Source organism: Thermobia domestica, chromosome 5 (genome assembly GCF_964235325.1).
Source record: "Thermobia domestica chromosome 5, izTheDome1.hap1.1, whole genome shotgun sequence".
NCBI lineage: Eukaryota > Metazoa > Arthropoda > Insecta > Zygentoma > Lepismatidae > Thermobia > Thermobia domestica.
Window position 1 is genome coordinate 210,977,315 of NC_137458.1, and position 24,845 is coordinate 211,002,159.

The 24,845-nt window shown below is 35.9% G+C and overlaps 1 protein-coding gene across 2 annotated transcripts in view; it reads right to left on the reverse strand.

Annotated features, from left to right (window-relative positions):
• The window catches only part of LOC145686377 (uncharacterized), a 68,956-nt gene that overhangs the window by 26,795 nt on the left and 17,316 nt on the right, over positions 1–24,845 (reverse strand). For both annotated transcript variants that reach the window (XM_081759646.1, XM_081759645.1), the window contains exons 2-4: positions 21,497–21,678; positions 12,187–12,438; positions 9,743–9,926 (exon numbers count right to left, since the gene is read on the reverse strand). In XM_081759646.1, coding sequence (XP_081615772.1) covers positions 9,743–9,926; positions 12,187–12,438; positions 21,497–21,678 — 618 coding nt within the window. The remainder of the gene's footprint in view (positions 1–9,742; positions 9,927–12,186; positions 12,439–21,496; positions 21,679–24,845) is intronic.

Consider the following 24,845-nt stretch of genomic DNA (forward strand, 5'->3'; position numbering starts at 1 on the left):
GTACTAGCCTATATTTTACATTTTATCATAATGTTTATCGTAATATTTTAAACCCATTTTTCAGAAAGAAATTCATTACCTAGGAAAATTTCACAAAGAATATGGCCCGCTATAAACAATACGAACCCCGCCCCTCCCTTCGCTTGGTCTAGTGGCTAGCACGCCTGCCTTCTGTGGTGCCGGGTCCAATTCCCGGTGGATTACTGTTAAAGGATAAAAGTGGTTTGGATTCCACTATAATTAGTATCCACATCTCCCCTGGCCATTAAGGCATAACCGTGGAACGCTAAACTCAAGCAAACAAACACTACTTACTTCCCCGCCGCTCTTTATTCTACATGCCCTCTCTCCATTTTTCGATACAGCCCCCTTAATACTATGAAACTCTCTTCTTCCATGGTGAAATGGAAAAAGGTCATGTAATTGCCACTACTTTACAAGAATATAACCAAAAACGTCAGTAGAAAACACATTATAAAATTTACTTTTTGAGGCTCGTTTTGGCGCCCCTCTTTCTCTGGCGCCCCGGGCAGTCACTCGGCCCTTGGTTCACCCCTGAAAGTACGGACACATAACAAAGGACTGCGGAGGAGAGGTTAAGCTCCATGTTATGCCACTGGTTTCACGTGTATGAAATGTTAAGTAGGTGATCGGTTAGTGAAATAATTTCGACGGTTACTGATGTTTAAAGTTTAGCTAAGACAAAGTTACCTAACCAAATACATTTGATATCGCGATGCCATAATTTGATTTTTCCTCACATAAAAAAGATAAAAACAATAGTAATAAAAACCTTTACTCATACTGGGCTCGAACTAAAAACCTAATTCGTACAGACTAGTTGCTCTGACCAACTGAGTTTCGATTTCTTACGCGAAAGAAGTCTGTTATATTACGAGGCATGGTTTTCAGTATCAAAACTGTTCGAAGTAATACGAACATGGCTTAAGAACAGAAAGGTAACTGAATTACCACTCGATTGACCTTGAGGGCAAATCACCAAAAGGTAGCTAAAAACGTAAGTTCAGCATGCATTTCTGTGGAGTTCTGTTCGGCATTCCTATCTGCCAATCATGCTTGTTCGTAGGAGTAATATTTTACAAACCTAACCTTTTGATAGAACACAAGGCAGAGAAAGGGAAGGAATTCTTGCCCTTGTGAACGTGGGATACCACCATGTGCAATAAAACTGTCGCGTCTCCTTCATGTGATATTTCATCGAAAACAACTCGTTTTCCTTTATATATCTAAAGTTTTTGAGGGTTTCAAAATGAGGAAACGTTACTGACAAACAGGGACGCATTTAGGGGTGGGTCCAGGGGGTCCGGACCCCCTCTGAAATCCCAACTTTTCTGTAAATTTAGCCTAATTTTGGGGGTTATATTTTAAAATTTTATTATAATTTATCCTAATATTGAAGTCGGAACCCTCTCGAAATAAATTACTGCATACGTGTCTGCTGACAATTTTCAATATATTCGTTAAATAGTTGCCTAAGAAGAGATTGTATCATGAGAGACGTCCTAGAGGGTATGGTGGCGGGAAAGAGAGGGAGGGGGCGAAGGAGATTACAATTAATGGATGATATTAAGACAGAAAGATCATACGTGAAGACGAAAAGGTTAGCGGAGGACCGTGGAGCATGGAAGCTTCTCAGCTGCGGCAAGCGACCTGCCAATAAAGGCAGAATACCTATAATGATGATGACGTTAAATAGTGAAGTAAAATAAGTAAATTAGTAGCAAAAACTTCAACACGGGCTAACTTTTGTCCACTGGCAATATTGTTAGAAGGGATATTAATAGCAAAAACTGCTAGTCAATGCTGAACCTTGGAACATCACCCCGAACAACAAGCCTATTATGTTCCCCGAACAACAAAATGTGTATCTAAACACTGCCGTATTAGCCTACACTGAAGAGCCCTACGAAATTTAATCATTGACCACTTGGACTGGAATTCTCATTTGAAACCAAAACTTTAATATGAAGCCAAAATTAAATTTTTACATCAATTTAAACTGACTGGGTTCCGGTTCACCCCACTATTGTTTAGTTTAGTTAAGTGGTAATTTGTGACAGCTTCACATCATCAAAAGAATTTTCACTTCCCCGCCCCCCTAGAAGTTCGTGCTGGATCCGCCACTGGAATCAATAGACACTTTTCCTATTCTTTTTGTCATCCTTGATTGTGTAGGGGCTCCCTCGTACAAATAAAGAAATGGTAATATTACAATCAAGGGGCGCTATATATTAGGTATTTCTTTAGTTAATTACCCCTAACCTCACAGGGCCATCTTTGGTAGAATAAAAAATGTTACGGGATATTCCAATCATGAAAGGGGAGAGGATGCTGTAAATATATCTTATTCATTTTGTCTGCCCTGCTTATCAGAAATTACTTTCTGTTGGAAGGGTACTGAAATGAGAGGGGCAAAATAAAACGTAGTACCCCCTCCTACATGGTTGCTCAAGCAATTACTAAAGAAAGCATTTTAAACTAAGATATTTAAGATTTAAACTAAGAAACTAAGATATCGTTACATTATGTAAGGATGGCATATTTAGGATTATTATTATTATTATTATTATTATTATTATTATTATTATTATTATTATTATTATTATTATTATTATTATTTGAATGTTTTTGGAGCACCGAAATTTTGTGAGACGAACAATGGTATGTAGAGGTTTAAGATGGGTGGTCATAGAGGAGGAAAAACCAGGATTTTTCTCTGTCTGACTCTTTAACGTAAAGATTATGTACTGAAGGTAAGAAGCATCATCATTCTACAATAGGTTGCTTTTACGTAGAATATCAATTACTTGAGTTTTCCTCCTTCAAGCTACTTATTTTATGTAGTAAATTCAAAACAATTTCAATTCAATACAAATACATTGGTAAACTTTACCGTAATTAAACATCTAGTGAAAATTAAACATTTAATAGGGAATTCTGTTATCAAAATATCCAAACACGTAGATAGAAGACTATCTAGTGAGAAATAATGTGAAACTTTATAGAATCCTCCAAATTAGAATTAACATCTACTGGGAAACATTCGCTATGCGCCAGCGAGCATATAGTGAGCAGTGAGCACAGGGGAAATAATTACGAAACTGTTTGCAAACTAAATTAGGGACGCTAATGCAAGTGCGAGAAATTAATCATATTCACGAAGAAATTAAATGTCGACTAAAAGCAGGGAATTCGTATTACTATTCGGTTCAAAATCTCTTATCGCCGCGAATTCTGTCGAGGAATTTGAAGCTTAAAATATACAAAACGATAATCATGCCTGTTGTTGTGTATGGTTGCGAAACATGGTCACTTACTCCGAGGGAAGAACATAGACTAAAAGTATTTGAGAACAAGATCCTGAGACGAATATTCGGATCTAAGAGGAACGGAAATGGGGAATGGGGGAAACTTCATAACGGGTAACTACATAATTTATATGGTTTACCCAACATTGCTAGGGTCGTCAAGTCTAGGAGGCTTAGGTGGGGGGGTCATGTAGCTAGAATGGAAGAAAGTAGAAGCGTTTTCAAAGTCTTGACTGGAAGACCAATCGGAAAACGACCATTAGGAAGACTTAGGCGCAGATGGGAGGACAATATTAAAATGGATCTCGCAGAGATTGAAATACAAAGTAGAAACTGGATGCAGTTAGCTAAGGATAGAAGTCAGTAGAGAGCTTTTGTGAACGCGGCATTGAATCTCCGGGTTCCATAGGCCATATAGTTAGTTAGTTAATGCAAGTGTGACAACGACATTTTTTTCTTTTTATGGTATCGTCATAAGTTTTACACATATGTTACAATTTGATTCTTTCCCACATAAAAAAATAAATAAAATAACCATAATGATAAAAACGACAACAGAACTTCCACGGGGACCGAACCCACTACCTTCGGCATACAGACTAGTTGCTTCAACTAACTGAGCTATTTGTTTTCTTACGTGAATTGAGCCTGTTCCGGTAAAGACGATTTTTCATTACGATCGTGCTACCAATTCGTCCTTTTCCATAGATAATTTCCACTATTTGCTCTATCTTTACCTTAATATAATACTTGACATATATTCATATATTTGGAGTTTGCAGATATTGTACGTAATAAGACATATTAGAAATATTTCGTTAAAAGTTTAGTTTGTAGATCTAATCCACATTTCTCTCAATGACATAGATGTCGCTGCTTCGTGTTGAACTCCAAGATTCCCTCGCGTTCTTGAAAATGTCCCACTTTAGCAGAGTTGGTAATTCTCGAGATTTCTGTTGATTTAATGTTTTTGGCTTCTAATTTCTTTATTTTAAGCTAATATCTAACACAAATATTAAAAACGGGTTTGTTATTAACCTGTCCTGCTGGGGAAACCTTCCGAAATTTCGAACATATAAAGAAAACGGAGATATTTTCAAAAAAAAACTTCAAAATAAAGAGACGCGTCATTTATTTTGCTCATAGTAGTACATCTTTACAACTTATATATGGGTGGGTTGGCTGCCAAGTGGTGTAAGTCACAAAAATTGAAAAATGGACTAACACTACATATCATATCTAGGCAGGCAACTACACTTATCCGCCAAGCAGTGTGAGTCCTAGTTCATTATTCCGCTCACGAAAGGCGCTCGTTATTTGTCGGCCAAACGAAGCAGCTGAACGGCTTGGCGTTCAAGTGGTGTAAGTCCCAGTTCTCCCGCCTAACGCTAGTCCGTGCTGCTGCAGTCTCTTTGTTGATATTTCTGTTTCGAGTGTGATGTCGTATGAAATGAAATCGGTCGATTTTCTGAATTGAAGAGCCCCCAAGACTTTGTCACAAAACGTAAAAAGAATCGTGTTGATAGTGAAATAAACTAGCTAAAAATGCGCCATATCAATTACGACAAGACGTATGGACTATCAATCCTCTACAAAGAACTACTGAACGACATGGTTGAATTCCAGGAGCTTGACTTGCGGAAAGGAAGCAGAGCTGGGCGTCCATCACTACAACTGATTCAACATGAACTTGAAACAGCATACCCTGATGGAAGATCCATCACAGCAGCCAAGAAAAAAGATATGTTGAACCTACTGAATTTTATGCCCCTTGTCACCATCCTTTTTTTCTTTTTTTAACTTAAAGACTGACCGCAATAATGAAGTATTGACGAAGCCATATGAGAAAGTAAAGAATTTGTATTGTTTACTCACAGAGTTTCTATTCTTGTACTTCTTAACATTAAACAGCATTGCCAGTGTAAGAGTAATGCTTCAGTTCGTTATTTAATCCCACTTCATTTTCACAGTAGTTTTCCCCCCCCACAAAAGTACCCTCATTCGCCATGTCATTATTTTGCAACTTCTAACCTAATTTACCCTAACCTTGCAACTTCTAATTTTGGCGAACATGCAACTTCTGCAAAATAGATTTTTGCAATTTAATCTTACGATATTATAGATCAAAGTCAATATTGAGCAATACCTTCCTGAAGAAATACACATTTCTGAATTTACAGAGCGTTGCGAACTTTCAATTTGCTCTCCTGTAAAATAGACATTTTGGACTTACACCACTGGCAGCCAACCCACCCATATATATCTTACTACTTAGGAAGTGGTGGAAATCTATTACTACTTACGCTTTTACGGTTTCAATATTGATCTTCATACATCTTATCTGATCTGATGTGATTTTAAGTTTAGCGTCCCTTTCAGCAATTGAGACGTGGAACTACAGCTTAACGTGGGATCGGAACCATATTAGCTTCCGCCGGGGATTGAACAAAAACAGTAAGGGATATCAAGAAGCGATATTTTGGAATCGATTCAGCATCTCAGGAATAAATTCAATTACATTCGTAACCCTCTATTCAAACTAGATGTGATACAAATTACCATTTCCGGTTTGAACGTTAAGATATATTTGCCTGATGGCTCAGGGATAGTGATGAGCAGACACTTAAAGTCTCGTGCAAGGGAATACTCGTGTAAGGCCAATACTGTACCATCAAAAGTCTACATACGTACTATTTGATACTTTCGTTTCACAGTAAAATATTGATTTACAATATCGAAAGTAATTTTACTTTAGATCACTCGCTTCTGCCTCCCAGAACTCTTTTGAATCATGAAGACTCTCATTATCGTTAGTTGTCTGGGATTTGTGGACTCTAGTTCTCCATTAAGTAACAAAAGAGAATGTGAATATTTCAAACAGCAAACTGTGACCTGTGTTCGGAATTCTCGTTATTTTTCCCTATGACTCCCCCTCCTATTTCTTCAAATGCGTTGTTGCGAAACCCACAATTTTAAAGGACTTTAAAAATTTCAGTTCTGTAATTATATTTTGGAGAAGGTACATTGATTAATTATATCCATGACGATGCTTAAGCATATATACATGAAAATTGTGAAGTGTTTATAGGTCAAATTTGAAGTTTATATGCTGAAAATACAAAAAAGATCACAAGTTCCTATCTATAGGTCACTTTTTTCAATCTATTATGCATATTGCAACCTAACTGGATACAAATTAAGTTAATATGCTGATGCAATGACATTTTATAACAAATTTGTATATAAAACATTTTAATATTTTAAGAATCGATTAAAGTTATTTTATGTTAATCAGCGAATTACTAAAGTGATAGTGTTTCGTTAAGTTGTAGTTTTACACTGATTTATTGTTAGATGGCTAAGATGTAGATTAGGGAAGAATTGCCTAGTTTGAACCAGTTACCACTATTTACCATATAAACTAGACAATACACAATTAAATAAGAGAATGATGTTTTAATTTCAAAATATATTGTATCTGCTTTAAAATGGTGTGCATATTGTAACAAAAATCTCATTATTGACATATTTATTATCAAAAAATAAAATTATTGAGATCGGTCCATTTAAGGAAACTAGTTTCCTACGTTGAACTATGAGTTTCTTAGAATGGACCTCGCAGAGACTTTAACGAATAAAATAAATTTACTCTCAAACAAGAAAGAAAATACTTGACAATTGAAACGCAGAAGTATTTGTGCAATTAATATAAAAGTTAGGATACATTTATTACTTTCACAGAACCTTTACGTGATGAAGAAATGAAAAATAATAAAACTAATATTCATTGCTCAATTACGAAACTGAAATAAGTTTTAACACAATTTGCTATTGTGTACAAAATGAAAAGTTGCATCTGCTTTGCGTGTTTAAGAAGTGGGAGGAACGTTACATGTTGAACATTTTTTACTTGGTTTCACCTTTGCACAACGAGTGTGGACCCAACGGCAGCATTTCAAACACCGAATCATATCTTCTGGCCTGTTTTTCTTACATAGTGAGCAAAACCAACTGGTTTGCTTTTCATTGATTCGGAACAACTGCTTCTTCCTCTGGATCATCTTATTTCTTCTCGCGGTTGAATGTTCAAGCTCTAGTTTGTAAGCACTACTTGTGATTACAACAGCCTTCTGTGCTTTACTTTGGCCTCTTCGAGATCCGGCTAGTCCTGGTTGATCTATTGCTTTTGGTAAAGGGGATACATGTAATAAGGTGTTTTTGAATTCTGTAGTTTCTTGGCAGGTAGCCCGTAATCCTTGTCCTGATCACAATCGTCTTCTGATTCGAGCTCTGACTCTAGACTTCGCATGGCTGATAACTTGCTTTGTTGTTTTGTACGATCTTCTTTGGGAGACCAACATCCTGGTTGAGAACTGCCATCAGAATAGAAAGCATTGGATGGAGCAAATAGATGGTCTGCAAAAACGTGACGATTAATCGGCCAAATCCCCGCTGCACGAAATGCACTGTGGGCATTAGCGACTGTAGCTGCTCTGCCGTATGCTTCATTCAAGAGAGCTGGGATATTTGATTCTTTGATTTGATGTCCTATGTAGGTGTTTAAGAACTTTTGTTGAGCTTGGACGAAATACGTCTGCAAAGGTCCAAAGAATGCAACATCAAGTGGTTGCAAACGGTGTGTAGTGTGACCAGGTAGCTGCAGTAAAATAACGCCGTTTTCTCTTGCAAATTCTCAAGCCACTAGGTTCTTGCTGTGAGTGGTATGTCCATCAAGCAAAAGAAGAACTTTATTTTCTTTATTGCAGTTTGTATTCTTTCTAAAATGTTCAAGCCATACCACAAACAAATCAGAGTTTATGTATCCTGTATCCGAAATTTTAACAGTGCTTCCTGCAGGGGCATCAATCTCAAAATCACTATTCCACTTTTTGGCTTTAAATATTATCATGGAGGGTATGTAGATACCTGCCGCACTCACTGCACAAACCATTGTAGTATTCACTCCGCGCTCTCCACTTGTAACAGCACCTACCTGACGTTTTCCTTTTTTAGCAACTATTTTCGGTAGATGTTTCTGGACAGTAGTGAATCCTGATTCAACCACGTTGTAAATTCTCTCTGCTGTGATTTGGAATTGGTCCACATTGCATTCCAAAAGATCAAAAAAATGTCCTACATTTTCTCTATTAAATCCCTTTGCTCTTTGTAATGAGGTAGCTCCTGATCGACTCACTGAAAGTTCAAGATTTCTTTTCATAAATGCATAGAACCACTTTTATCCAGCCAAACCTTTCTTCCGATTGAACGTGTGAGAAACACCACATTTGTCTGCTAAGTCAAACGCTAATCGCCGAACTTCTGTAATCGTCAGTCAAAAAAAAAAAAAAAAAACACTCTTCTAATCCTATCATGTGCTCCTCAAGAGTTCTCTCCATGTCTGGGTTTAAGGTAGCCTGCCTTCCTAGTCCCTTGGTTCCATTAACGATACTATTTTTCTGAAGAGCATGCCGCCTAATCGTTGCTTTAGGAACTCCATACACTCTGCTGCATTCATTTAAACCATAATCTCCATTTCGATAAGCAGCAATGGCCATTTGTAATTCCTCTTCCGTCCATTGGCCATATTGTCCTCTCTGGGCCATTCTTGAGATGAAATAATGGAGAAACACGTCTTTAATATATTTGTAGTTACCCAAGGTAATACAATTTATTTAAAATTATTCATAGACTCTACACGAAATTATTTTAAAATGTTTGCCTGCAATGGACCGGTCCAATCCAGGCAACACGTGCTGGTTCAAACTGGGCAACTGCTACGTTGAAACAAAAAGACGGGTTCTCAAATTTTCTATTACATTGAAATGTTAAAGCACATGCATTACGTTGTAGTTAAAACAACACATTTCATGCGTGTATAGTTTAAAACCTTGATAGTTAGCTGTTAATGATGTAAGCTCACTTGCGATCCCAGCACTAACAGATCTGCATAACATACACGTCCGCCGTTCTCAACTTCACTGCGTGCAGGTGGCGCGAAACTGTAAACAAAGAGTTCCTTCCCTTATCTGCAAACAGTGTAGCTAACTCTTATATTTCAAATATATCTAGTTTTCAAAATATAAGGCGGTCCAATCTAGGAACCGGTCCAACTTCGGGAACTCTCCCCTATCTTTAATTTCATTAGCATTAATAGACAGGTACTTACATTCCTTTGTTTTCTTTTAAATCTGATGTCATCGGTGTACCGTTTATTAGTTTATAATAAGTAGTACAGTAGATTGTTAACATAACGAAGAACAAGACCTAAATCTGATTCTCTCTAGAGTTTCGAATAACACGTTAACAATGTTCAAAGGAACAAAATTTAGTCTTAGATTTTTCTAAATACCTTAAACTACTTATTTTTTTCTAAATTTTAAAATGCACTACAAATACTATGTTGGATAACTTACCAAAACACGTGGGCATCAAGAATATTGGAGACAAGATGCACGCCTGAATTGTTAAAAACTCTAAAGGGTGCATTGCTGTAGCTGAAAACGGTGTAGGTTGTTTGTACCTGTGATGTATTTTATGTATTTTCTTGTAGAGAACAGGCATGTGAGATGATCGATGCTCCCAGTATATAAGGTAATCCTATAAAACAAATAAATATATTATATATGTGCAAATTGTAAATAACTTACATAATATCTTAAATGAAGAATTCGGCTTAAAATATGTTAATCCTATTTATAAAAGACAAATATGACAGTGTGTCACGTGATTTAATTATAGTAAGCTGTGACGCTAATATATGTTGCTACCTGCGCTGCTTTTCTGCTTGTCGACAATAGATATCGTTAATATGCAGTCAATTTGCAGATTTAAAGCTATTGTGACGATTTAGTTGAAATCTAGAAGCTGCATTGTTTCAATTTAATTATTCCAAAATAGGGCAAGGGCCGGAACCATATTTACACTTCAGCATCGGTAAATAACTAACACTTTATGACCAGAGCTTAATACACTTATTTATTAAAACTATGATAAGTGTTACAGTTTTAACAGCTTAACGTTGTCTTCACTAGACACTCAATGATTTTTTTCTTTTTAAGTAATGTGGTTTTCATTGCCATACAACGTTAAATTGTTGAAACTGTAACATTTTATCTTAGTTTTAATAAATAAGTGTAATAATGACTGGTCAGAAAATGTTAGTTGTAGTATAAATATACCACATTGACTTGACACCCAGACTTCCGTTTCAGGCGCTGCTATCGGCTGAAGGAATTCCACTCTCTTTCGCTACGGTTCTCTCGCTTAGCAGCTGCTGAACTCTTATTGGCTCAACGCGTGGGTGTGTCGGGGTGTGAGCTTTAGTTCGCATTTTTGCCATGGCTCAAGACATTTTGGCAGCACAATAGTAGTAGTAGTAAATGTAGTATTAATCTTAAAATAGAATGTTTAAAGATTTATTTTCCACGTATTTTGCATGCCTACTCTCTCTTCCTACTGCCTGGCTTATTTTTTTTTTTAATACACTAAACTAACACGAAGCTAGAATTTGCTTTTTGAGGGTAGGAGCGAGAATGTTAAATATACCAAGAGTACTCTTAGAAACTGTATTCTTATGAATTTCAGATTTTCACTCCAAATTTGCATACAAATCAATTTTTACCACTCATGAAAGTAAAAGACTAATGAGAACCGAAAGCGATTCATTATTAGGATTCGTAGCACTGAAGGCGATCTTGAGTGTTTACGGTGATACGTGTCTACTTAATTACCAACAGAAAAGACGCCTCCTGCCTGCTGTTTACCAGAATAGAAACAACAACTGGATCACACATAGCAATTAACTGTAGGATGTAACCAGTGAATCGACATACAAAATGCAAACAATCGCTGTGTTGTCAGCTTTAATTTTCCTTGGTATTAATTACTCCGTCCCACTAATTCAAAATTTACATCTTGCATCTAATTAAAAAAAATACGTTTTATACAGATGGATGTCATAAATGAAGAGAAAATGTATTGGTTCTGAGAAAAACCTGTGTGTCCTCCTTTCACTTTTTGTGTATACTTAAGTTATTCTTGGATTGAACTTTCATAACGTGTCTGATGAAGGCGATTACATTGCCGAAAATGTTTCACAAGTATTATTAATATATATGTGATGGTTTGGTGAGTTTTGTTTCATTAATCATTAGCATAATGTTAGTGTGAGGAATACTTCTATTAGATGCAATGCGAAATCTTTCTACAAAGTGCACCATAAAAGGGAAATATAGGTCTATTTAATAAATAGTATATAATGCTTCAGTTGGCAGTTATACTGTAAATACAACGTGTTAAATGAATTACGATTTATGTTGTGAACGAATTAATGTATTCTTTCCCAATAAATCTGTGCGAGTTTTAAAGAAAAACATACATATTAACTTTTATACATTAAATTTTAAAATAAACTTATTATGTTGTTAATTCGCATGTATTCAAGTATAGATCCTCAAGAGTCCACAGAACCAGAAAATAAATGTCACAGATATAGAAATAATGAAGTCCTACAATCAAGAAGTTTTTGTATGTTAAGTTAAGCGTTCAGAAAATGTTATTGCTAAGAGACACCAACTATTTATTCTTTGGTTGGTTAGTTCGGAGTTTAGCGCCCCTCTCACTAGCGAGACTACAGTATATATGACGTTGAAATACTGCTTAATGTGTGATCTGAACTACATGAATTCCCACTGAAAATCAAATTCCATTTACTCAAATCATGATTTCTAACTATAAAACTCCTTATTCATTAATAGTCTTGTGGGTTGGTGATGTCCAGGATTCAGTTTCTTGTGATAGTACGTTGATCAAAAACATGATTCGGGTACCATTACAAAGGATTTCTCTCTATACTTACAATGAAAAGAAAAACCACAGGCCATTGCAAGATGAACCAATACCATGGATATTCATCAATATTAAAGTAGAGTGTCGTTTTCAAACTTCCTTTTATAATAGAATAGGCCATGATAGTTGAAACAATGTTTCCAAGGAATAAGTTTAGTGTTCCAAGTAGAAATTCTTCTCTCTCTAAATCAGGGCTTAACCATTTCGTTGGCTGACACTTCCACTCATGTGGACGATCTCTTCGTTGAATATAAAAATACCACTGAAAAGTACAATACCTTTAATTATTCATAGTATTCAAATGCTAAAAACGCAATAAGCTTGAACATCTCTATGTGAAGCAATGCCACATGAAAAGCACTAAAAATATATGTTGTATAATATTTCATGATAAGTTTTAAAAAGTGCAAGGCGATTATTACCGCCTTTAATGAAATAAAAAGTTCATAAACATTGATATAGAAAAAGAATGCAATCTTTCAGAAGGTTGCCAAGAATGGATAAGCGAATCTTAAGACAATCTGGCTCAATATCAATGTGACTTTCGGAATGACTTGAAAACAAAGGAAATGCTTTCCAATACTGTCCATAAATCTCAAACTAAAACCAAAAGCAATTTAATTAAGAAGCTTATTTTCTAGAGAGACATTTCCATTTTTTCGATCGAAATTCAATTTTCAAAAGTTTTTCAATCTCTGAGATGCGCTCCGTTGGATAATGGAACAAGGTTTATTCGGTATCAAGAGGGAACACATTCCCATGGCTCATACTCGTTCTATTATTATTATTATTTCTACTGTAAAATTAGTAATTGTTGAAATTTTTTCTTCTGAAAATAAGCTCCTCAATTCACAATGGAGTAACGAAAGTAAGTACGGGATTCGTAAGTTTAAAAGTGTAATATTAAATGACAATATAAGTAAGTAACACGTAATTAAGAGCTTGTAAAAATGTAGAACAGTATGTTACGAATTAACTTCATCCTCATTGTACGAAGGAACAATTGAGTAACCAAATCATACTTGTTACACAATAATTTCTACTTTAAATTGCTAAAAGTATTTTGTAGTGTTTTGAAAAACAGAATATCCAATGACGGATATTTAATTATCATTTATAATTGCTCTTCTAGCTTAAGCAGTGATATTCTAATGAGTATGTGGTAAGAATCAAAATTATATCTCTCAATTCATATGTCTAATTGTGTAATGTTTTAGTTCATTTAATTTTTGTTTCTTATTGGAATAAAAATTTTGATAAAATAAGGAACAGTTGTATAAGATACTCTTGTGGAGGAAGTGATTAATATGAATCAAAACGATAACTTCTTCTATAAATAATAATTAAGCAATTTAAGCTACCATCTATCTTTTAAGTTTACGTTTGAAAACATTAAGTTTCTTGGAGTAATCATACAGGAAAACCTAATTATGTATGAGAGATTTCGATGAACTTATATGGAACCAACAGCAGGAGCATTGCATGCAAAATATTCCTTTAGAGTAAATAAATAAATAAATAAATAAATAAATAGGGAGAAATTTTCAGAACACAGTAAAGCAAACATAGAATATATACATTAAACAATTAGGGGAATGCCATATTACATCACATGTTGAGGGAAAGGTCACCTTAGCACCAAACCGCATAAACAATTAAATTTAACATAAACCGAAATACTAAAATATGTAGAATAGTATAAAGTTTCTTTATAAGATTCATGATAAAATTAGTAAGAATGTGTTACTTTTTGTACAAAGTGTTCGTACACTACAGAGTCGTTTTAAAAATCCGTTCTTTCAAAGTAATCATCCCTAAGAGTGGTATATAACTTGTACTAACAGATCTACTATTCTCTTAACATGGCATTTGTTCATTTCTTGTACACGGTTTAGTCTGAAGAGAAGTATTAGACAACCCTGAGGAAAAAGCAAAATGGTTTCGGATGTTTGAGAGACTGCTTTGGACTAGGTGACACCTGTGTTTCGAATACACTCAAGGACCTACATATTCACAACATTCAAGCCGTAATGCAAAATTATTATTTATAGTCAATCGAAATCACAGCTCCTAAATTTTGAGAGGAGTATATTGGACTGGGTGGCATCTATCTTGCAATTACACTCAAAGACGGACGAAGAGAAACAGTGGTAATAAGAAAACGTCAGCAACAGGTCCCGCCGAGCTCAAAGCGAATTGTCACATAGAACTGTCATGCGATTGCGATGCAAGTGGAGGAGCTTAACCAGCATTTCTCACAGCCTGTGTCGACCACCACAGCCTGCTGTCACTTGTATGACATGGTTACACAGATTCAGGTTGCACGAGCAAAACAGCTAAGGGTCCAGCACACTTTATCACGATGCCAGTGATGAATTGAATATGGAGCATGGACCGTTGATGACTGGAAATGTGTGATACAGTCGAGTGATCATGCTAACCTATGGCCTTGGCCATTCGGGAATCCATATCTACCCACCACATTGTCTCTTAATAAGTATTTCAAGATTTTGTCAGCAATCTCCAATCAGGGATATCTCAACCATATTTGCAAACAATTAGGTCGTGAAAACAACTGAACCGAAGAAAAAGTCCTGTTAAAATTCTCTAACCCGAACTTCCTTGTTCAACACTACGACAGCTTGTATTCTCTACAAAAATCTAATATAGTCGAGTCAAATTACATAAAAAACGGGCCAAACATAGACATTTAGAATAAAAAGATGGAACCATCTAGAATTTGTTCGTGATCTCTTCCTCATTAGCCTCCAGAAGATAAAAGAATCCAGTAGCGGGTTTTCCGCCATTTTGAATAAATAGTCCGCCATCTTGGATTTCTCACATGCACTTAGTTTGTGCCACATAATTTCTAAACTAATTAACGTAGAAAGATAATTATTTCTTTCTCATATTTCTAATATTACAGGCAATATAACAAGTTATTATCACTTTTCTCAGAGTAACAATTTTTGCATAACTTTAGGATAAAGTGAAAAATTGGGATCTGTATTAGGGGACATATTCTTTACATTGCCTCATACAACTTAATAGAGTAGAAATATGAAAACAGTGTTCGAATAAAAGTTGTTGAAAATTTCATAAGCTTTAAAACGATGTATATATTGCCACTACATACAATGTCAGAGATGCGTAATGAAGCTTCAAACGTCATCGAATTGCGCACAATTTCTGTTGAAACATATGAATGAATCATTTAACATGAAGAAAAAGAGAGACTATTTAGTGATTTAAGACGGCTTTTCATTGCAATTTCCGGTAAGTATCAACAGGTTTGGAAGTCCGGCTAGTTTAATAAATAGTTCGTAATCAGTGGCGTCGGCAGGGGTTGCGCAAGAACTCTGAAACTAGATTTTCGCACTATATTTCTGTATGTAAGCCTATATGTCGATTGAAATTAGTGTTTGAGATAAACTTTTCAAGAAGAAGATGAAATCTATTGAAATATGTTTTACTGATGTTATCCTGCAAAGAAAAAAATGCAGTTGTGGGTTTTCCGCTTTTTTTGAATAAATAGCCCTAGTCCAGTGCAATTACAACAAAAATCGATCAAACGTTTTTTTTTTTAAAAAAAAGGTTAAACATGTTAGAATATGTTATATGTATTGATATTATACTAAAAGAGTAACAAAACTCTAGTTGGTGGATTTGCATATTTTTTCGGCCAATTATATGAGCAATATGTGAGGTTTATGACAATATAATAATGTAAATAAATTATTGTATTTGATTGTTGATGGTCGACCTAGCGTAAAGGATATAAAACAGTGGATATGAACAAAGAAATCGTGAATATACGTAATCGTTGAGGATAACATCCACGTTGTTCGTTTATCTTAACAGGAATTTCTTTCTAACACAAAGAACAAATCCGAATTGATATCACTTCTGACGAAATCTCGAGAAATCTGGTTGTACCGTACATCAATCACCTGGAAATGCACACACATTAGTTGTGTTAATCGCAACAAATCTTTCAAAATCTGGCTTGTCAGTAATAGTGGGAGTAGATTCAGATATTTTGTTTCTGATGGTAGTACTCGCAACAGCTGAGACTTACATGTTTATTCCTGGCTCGAAGCGACCACATAAGATATACAGCAGTACCAATCTTCAGAGACCATTGAGCGATATGGTGAACTGCATTTTATTTCTGCATGCCTTCACTGGTTGTGATACATCTTCTGCTCCACACAGTAAGGGGAAGAAAGTTGCGTACAAAATATGGGAAAAAATTAAGAACTGCGTCAAGATATGGATGTTTTCAACAACCCAACATCATCTGCTGATGATGTGGCACCTTATGAGGGTATTGGGTTTGATTACCGTGTATTCCCGTTTGGGATAAGCCATTCCATAACGGTAATGTTGTTCATGTTCCTGGGAGGGAACAATGTACACCCACGGTCTCTAGGTTCGGGTGCTATCGAATTAATAAAAAGAGACTTGGTCGTGTACCCACCGTTGCTGACTTGGCAATGGTACTGCAAAAGTAGGGTTAGAACTTTTCTTATCAACAGCCTCATATGAATTATATTTATATTTCCGAGTGTCTCCTATAGCCTCAGAAAGGAAACTCATGAGGAGAACAAGAGGTAAAATGAGCACTGGATGGTTGCAGAGAGGACTAATGTACCCTTGCACTGCGCTACGTTAATTACATTATAATTACAGTAAAAGTGAAATATTAAAACATGCATGCAACATACTACAATATTTATCCTGTTAAATAAAAAAATATAACTATGATATACACACAATTACACTATTAGCGTTTTATCACTTGGTTTAGGGATTAACACTCACGATGAATATTTTCAATTCATATATTTTAACCTTTAGGAAATTACAAACACATTTGTATAACAGAAACAACAATATATTCTCGTGAAGGAAATTGTAGCTCAAGAATGCGTTTTAGGCGCGCACGAAAACGATGCCGGTAAGCACGCACGAATATCACAATTTCGGTGATTTATTGAAATACGGAATAATTCTTGAGGAGAAGACAGGTATTCTTCTTTTATGGCCATACGACGAATCAATTCCTTCAGGAGGGTCCTTGGTTGCTATTTCCTTCTTCCATGGCTTTCAACGTCGCGAAAAGAATAATTTATCTACTAATCCTTTGGCTTGTTGATAATTCCGCAATGATATATTATGTATGCGCTTGTTATTAATTTTTTTTGAATTTTACTTGGAGTATATGTTTCTACACTTCACATATGTAGTTTCAATATTCTGAAAGCTTTAGTAATTTAGTGAGACAGTCAAGGCGTTACATATTGTGTTGTCTTTTCCAGGGTGTTACTCCTGCCGCCTCTTCTGTGTGTTACGCCTCATAGCCGCTCTGAAGACGTATGGATACACTAGTGGAATAAAAGATAGTTCCCATACAACACTTAGTTTTCAAGTAATTTCTTTGCTGATAAAAGTTGATTAACTGAATATTGTCTTAGTGGGGACATATTAATCACATTTAAACACATAATAATATAAATAGTAACTAATTATTGTGAAAAATACACATTATGACGTATAGTCAACCTCTGCCTTTTAGCTTCGGAATTCAGCTTTGGGTAGGAGGGAGAAAAGAGTTAAGCTGAGTTAAATTTTTTGTCCGTATTTGGTCGCACGAAGAGAAAAGTAGGTGGGCGGATGCACACACACACACACACATAGAAACTTATAAGGAAAAGAGTTCGCAGCATTTCGGTTTCTAAGAATTTTTGATCTGGTGCGCAGCAGTTCAAGAAATCCTTTTCATATACGAGGGTTGATTAAAACATATATATATAAATATAACGTAATAACCTGCTGGAGAAAATATTCTTAGCATTATATAGATGTGCAGAGAAAGAAAATATGGATTGTACATGATTCTGCATGTACAGAAAGATTGTATCCAAACAACGCATTAGTGACACTTTCAACTTAGCAGTACTATCTCCAACAACAGCTGCTGCAAATCACCATAGTCTCCATGTGTTCTATCAAGTTCAGCAGTGGAAAAATCAAGAGATGACTGCAATTGAATGCGGTTGGAGAATTTGTGGTGATTGCCTTCTTTCTGCAAAAACATTTGAACAAACTGTTCCAGAATATTTGTTAAAGTTTATAACATGCAATTGCCAATTGAAGTGCGGAAACAATTGTGGGTGGAAAAGAAGAGAGCTAGATTGTACATCATTTTTTGGCCAGAGTAGTGGATACGGGTGCCACTTTAATTGAAGATGCAGATGAAGGAAGTGATAATGAAGCTGTCATCAAACCCAACTTCTTTGAGAAGGAAATTAACGAAAACTGTGGACATTCAATTGCAAAACGCCGTCGAGAAAAGTAAGTCTCAAAGTACACTGCTATATTTAGAACTTTTGTTTAAGCTCATTTATCGTCGCAAGACTTTTACTTTGCCATATACACTGATCAGCAGTTGAATTAGAGACAGCAGGAAAGTTGCTGAAACCGCCCTACAGATGCTCCACCAGTGCATGTGAATGAAATTCATCGCGAGGGTACTACTACCGTGTACTTCCTCTCTCGGTATCCGTGTTAGTGCAGTGCGTGATTGGCAAGACGAAGGACCAGAGTGCACTTGACCGTGGTCAAATCGTAGGGGTATCACGACTGGATTGCTCGATTTCGGAAGTGGTTGCGTCACTTGGATATTCAAAGGAAACTGTGTCAATCGTGTATCGTGAGTACTTGGATTTCGGTAAAACCGCACCCACAGGGACAAACAGCCGAGGTCATTGACGTGTCGACGACAGTGGCAGACGCTGAGTGGCTCACATCGTAACATCCGATAGACGGCCCACAGTGCGTCAAATCGCGGTGAGGTTCAATGCAAGACAACAACACCGTGTCAGCAGCCACACAATTAGCAACCACATGCTCGCCATGTGGTACAGACGTCATCGACCCACGTGAGTATCCCTTATAACAGCACTACAAAGGAAACGTCTAGCATGGGGAAATTAACACTGCCTCTGGACCGTGGAAATGTGGGAAGAGGTTTCTTGGACAGTTTCACATTGGTACATACCGATAAACCGATAAGGGTGCGTCGCCGACCACAAGAGGAAACGGATCCATCGTGACAGCAGGATACTGTACAGGCCAGTGGTGGTGGTATTCTCATCTGGGGCATGTTTACATGGTGTGAAATGGGTCCCCTAACACATGTAACACAGTCCCTCATAGGTAAACGCTACCACGATATTCTGGACGACCATGCCATGTCATTTGCTCGGGTGCTACATCCAGATGGTGACCTCATCTTGCAACAGGACAATGCGCCGGCCCACCACAGAGGTTGCAGCAAATTGGTTTGATGAGCACTCCTCTGATTTGACAACACCGTCATCGGACCTCAATCCGATCTAACACATCTGGGACGCCATGGAACGACGCCTTCGGCTGTGGACCCTCTTGCAACTAACTTGCAATTTCTGTGGGAGACTTTGCAGCAGATATTGATTGAGATTCCACAACAACACTTCAGGCGCGTGGAGCCCATGCCACGGCGGTAGCCGCCATTATCAAGAGATAGGTGGTGTTACATGCTATCAGGTAGGTGTCTATAATTCAACTTGTGATCAGTGTATATTGTCTTCCTTTGTATAACTACAATACTTTTAAGTTTAGCTGTTTAGTGAAATAGTGAAAATCATGAAACAGGATATGATGGTACTTGCTGTAAATAGGATACAAAACGCACCTCAAATAATTCCGGCAAGTATATTTTCCTTCATTTTTAATAATTAATCCCTTGTTTCAATCATTTTCCCCCTAAATTTATATTTTCAAACACTAATAGATAAAACTTTAAGGTATGCTGAACTTTTGGTAACGCCAATACGGAGAAAGTCGTAACTTATTATATAACCTATAATATTAGAAGTATAATAAAGAAAGAATGATACATTTATATTTACTAGCTTAGGAGCCATAAAGCAAAAACTAAGTGCTGGAAACAATTTCAAGATGGTGTACTACTTATTTAAAATGGCGGAAAAACAGCAACTAGAGTTTTGGGACTCTTTTAGTATAATATCAATACATGTAACATATTCTAACATGTTTAATCTTTTTTAAAAATCTTAAAGATTGATCGATTTTTGTCGTAATTGCACTGGACCAGGCTATTTATTCAAAAAGGCGGAAAACCCGCAACTGCATTTTTTCTTTGCAGGATAACAACATCAGTAAAACATATTTCAATAGATTTCATCTTCTTTTTGAAAAGTTTATCTCAAACACTAATTTCAATCGACATATAGGCTTACATACAGAAGGATAGTGCAAAAGTCTACTTTCAGAGTTCTTGCGCAACCCCTGCCGACGCCACTGTTTACGAGCTATTCATTAAACTAGCCGGACTTCTAAACCTGTTGACACTTAACGGAAATTTCATTGAAAAGCCGTCTTAAATCACTAGTTTCTCTTTATCTTTATGTTAAATGATTCATTCATATGTTTCAACAGAAATTGTGCGCAGTTCGATGAAGTTTGAAGCTCATTGCGCATCTCTGACATTGTATATAGTGACAATATATACATCGTTTTAAAGCTTATGAAATTTTCAAACACTTTTATTCGAGCACTGTTTTCATAATTCTACTCTATTAAGTTGTATGAGGCAATGTAAAGAATACAGATCCCAATACAGATCCCAATTTTTCACTTTATCCTAAAGTTATGCAAAAATTGTTACTCGAAGAATAGTGATAATAACTTGTTACATTGCCTATAATATTAGAAGTATAATAAAGAAAGAAGTGTCCTTCTACATTAATTAGTTTAGAAGTTAGGTGGCATAAACTAAGTGAGAAATCCAAGATGGCGGACTATTCAAAATGGCGGAAAACCCGCAACTGAATTTTTTGGATTTTCTGGAGACTAATGAGGAAGAGATCACGAACAAATTCCAGAAGGTTCCATCTTTTTATTCTAAATGTCTACCTCAAACCTTATTTTGACTTCACTATAATGAATCTGCCTCATCCACACTTGGTACGAAATCAGATATTTTCTATGACATGGAACGAGTCTAGGTAACCAGACACTGGATAGATTAAACTTGGTGAATAAACGCCCAGATTATCAATGTTTAATGGAAGTCAGAAAGTAGATTGTGAAATGGACTTTTTGAGACACACTGTCATGTACGTGTTATATCTTAATTTTATCGCTGTACTATATGTCATTATCGAAATACTTTTTTTTTGTCAAAGTGACTGTTTGGACTCGAGATTCGTACAGGGCTAATATTATATTCATTGTAATAAATATAGACTTACGTGCAAAAATCCAACAATAGTGTAATATAAAATAAAGGATGGTATCGACACAAGTACAAAATAGTAGCACAGATCGTATAGTGACGCATCTTCCAACATTTTAACATAAATGAATGGTTTATGTTTTGTGACATCAGTCATTAGCTCTACAACATAAGCGGCCAATACGATAACCCAGTCACCTGGAAATGAAGTCAATAATTAATTCAATTTTATAAATATTTTATAGTGATCAACATAACAAAAAAAGACTGTTGTAAGAGTAAAATTTTTCATAATTAAATTTTGATATTTGTTTACCTTTTTATTAGGAAATGTCTTTTAAAAATAGCAACGACACTCATTCAGATCTCTTTTAGTTACACACATATAGTTAGTTGGCTGATACCGAAGGCCAACGGAACTAGAGATATAGATAAATTTATACCCATATCAGTATTGTCACCATTTTCAAAGGTATTTGAACAGATTATTTATCAACGTGTTCTAAATCATGTGAAACCCGTGCTATCGACCTATCAACACGGCTTTGTACGAGATAGATCAACATCCACGAACCTGACCATCATTACTAACTACATCTCAATGGAGATAGATAAAGGTAATCAGGTGGATGTAATCTATACTGACTTTTCTAAAGCCTTCGACCTAGTGGATCATGACATTTTACTAGCCAAACTAAACTCTTTCCACTTTTCTCAAGAGTACAAACAGTTAATATCTTCCTACTTAAGTAACCGTAGGCAATCAGTTGTTTATAAAGGGTGCATCTCTGAAAAGTTCAATGCTTTGTCAGGAGTTCCCCAGGGCTCAAATCTCGGACCGCTTTTGTTTCTCTAAGCAGTGAATGATTTGCCGACTAGAATTAAACATGCTAACTGTCTTCTATTTGCAGACGACCTCAAAATATATATTAAGGTAGATTCAATTGATGATTGCGAGAAAGTACAACAAGACTTAACTAACATTATGGAATGGTGTAATAAAAATAAATTTAAAATGAATGTAAATAAATGTAACTTCCTACGTTTTACACGTAAGAATAGTTATGTAGACTATACTTATTCGATTGATGGGACAAAATTAAGCTCTCCCAAGTATATCAAAGATCTTGGAATTTTCTTTGATCAAAATTTAACCTTTAAGCATCATATGGAAACAGTAACGAGCGAGGCTTATAGAAACCTTGGTTTTATCATGAGGCTAGGTAAAGAGTTTCGTAATGATTTAACTTTAATGAAATTGTACTTCACTTACGTTCGGTCAAAGTTAGAATATGCTACTGTTGTGTGGACACCAAATATGCAAAAATACTGTGATATGATTGAGGGAATACAGAAAAAATTCCTAAGACTTCTAACGTACAGGAAAACTGGGCTTTACCCGAAATATGAATCTTTTACAGAGAGTTACTGGAAAATTATCAACTACCCACTTTATACGAAAGAAGAAGATATAATGATCTAATATTTTTATATAAATTAATACATGATAAGATTGACTCTATTGAGCTGCGTTCGTTGCTTTGTTTTCAAGTCCCATCAACCAGCAGTGTTGAATTCAGACATTTTCACCCGGGGGGGAATGTCAACTCCTCGAGGGGGACGGTTGTTTTTCTGTATTTTTGCCAGAAAGCAGCAGCATATTTAACAATTCCATTCGCATACACATCTTACCTAATATTGAGACTAATTGCTGATAAATATTCAATGTGAAATTATAATTAAAAAAACAATCGTTTGATTTCATCTAAAGCATTAAATAAAGACTGGCAAAAATATTTTAGACTAAACTTTAACTGCTATTTACAGTAGCTATTTTTGTTATTATTTCCTATATTCAGTAGTTATTGTTTGTTACTAATGTAGAAGTTTTTAAAAAGATTTAAATTAACTCAAATATTTTTTGTCCTAAAACAAACACACACAGAAATATCTTAACAAAAAGTTATGATTCTTTCTCACACTTCTGATTCTAAATCAAGCATATTAGCCTTGGTTTCTTCACTGCATACACATCAATAGTTTAGTTTACGAAATCTTCAGTAGGATTAGTGCCGTGTCGTCGCGGGAGGAAAGGAAAAGTTTAGATTTCCGAAGCAAACTAGAGGCTTTGGGTTGGATATCTCCTAGAGCTCTAAGCAAGCTAAAGGAGGAATGACCTATCACAGACTAGTAGCTGTCAGCGCTTGGCGCGAGAGTATACGACGGCACCCCCATATATAGTATATGAGTGAGGTCGACAGACCAGCCGCAAAGGTGAGAAAATTTTAAAAAGTAAACCATGCTTTTCCTTGATTTTAAGCACTTTTCATTACTTTTTTTCTTTTACTTTATATAATATGTGCACATGTGTTTTATTCCTCTGTTTTTCTTTCCCTCTTTTCTTTTCTTTTTCCCTCCCGAATTTTGCACCCCTTACTTCGGCGCCCGGGGCCGTCGCCCCGCTTGCCCCTCCCCCATGGCACGGCACTGAGCAGGATCTTCAACACCTTCAATATCGATCTTTCACTTATATACTACTATCATATTGAAAAATTCTATATAAGTCTCTAATCCAGGAGGGATAACTGTTCCTCCCTGATCCCTCTAAATGACGTCCTCTGAATCTCTCCCTTTAACTTAATTATTTTTAATTAAAGAAAGGTGTGTTTAATTTAACAATCGTAAAACACATTTACGTCTGTTACTTCCGATGCGAGAAATGGAATTTAGGTGCCCTATTTCAAATAATGCAAGAACTGTACATTTTCAAGAACTGAAATCTGTTGACATCAGAGATCATATGGAATGATCGAAAGATCTTCCTATCTTTCCTTACCTATATCAACCTATGCTAGTGCTACCTACAAATATACAATATAGGGCGAGAGTATAGTACCTACTAAGATACAAACCTTTCTTCAACAGTTGACAATTTCATGTTCTGCCAAACTCGGTCATAGCGTTAAGAAATACAAGTTTTATTGGCTATTTGGTATTCTATCTTAGATGTTACATGTTTAATATTTATATAGAATGGATCTGCGTCATTTATGTGTATATTGAGATATTGGATTTCGTCTGCACGTGCACGGAAAGAAAGCAAATAATTATGTGAAGTAACTTCTACATTTTGTGACTGAAATTCTTTGAGTTTCTCCGGGGGGGAATGAATTTTCTTCGGGGGGAGATTCCCCCCCGGGCTACCCCCTGAATTCAACTCTGTCAACCAGAACGAGGATAGGAAACACATCTACGTTTTATCAAAGAAAGGCAAGAACAAATATCCTTCGGAAATCTCCTATATGGAGAATAAGCACTCTCCACAATGAAGTCGAAAAAGACTTCAATATTGATATATTTAGCAT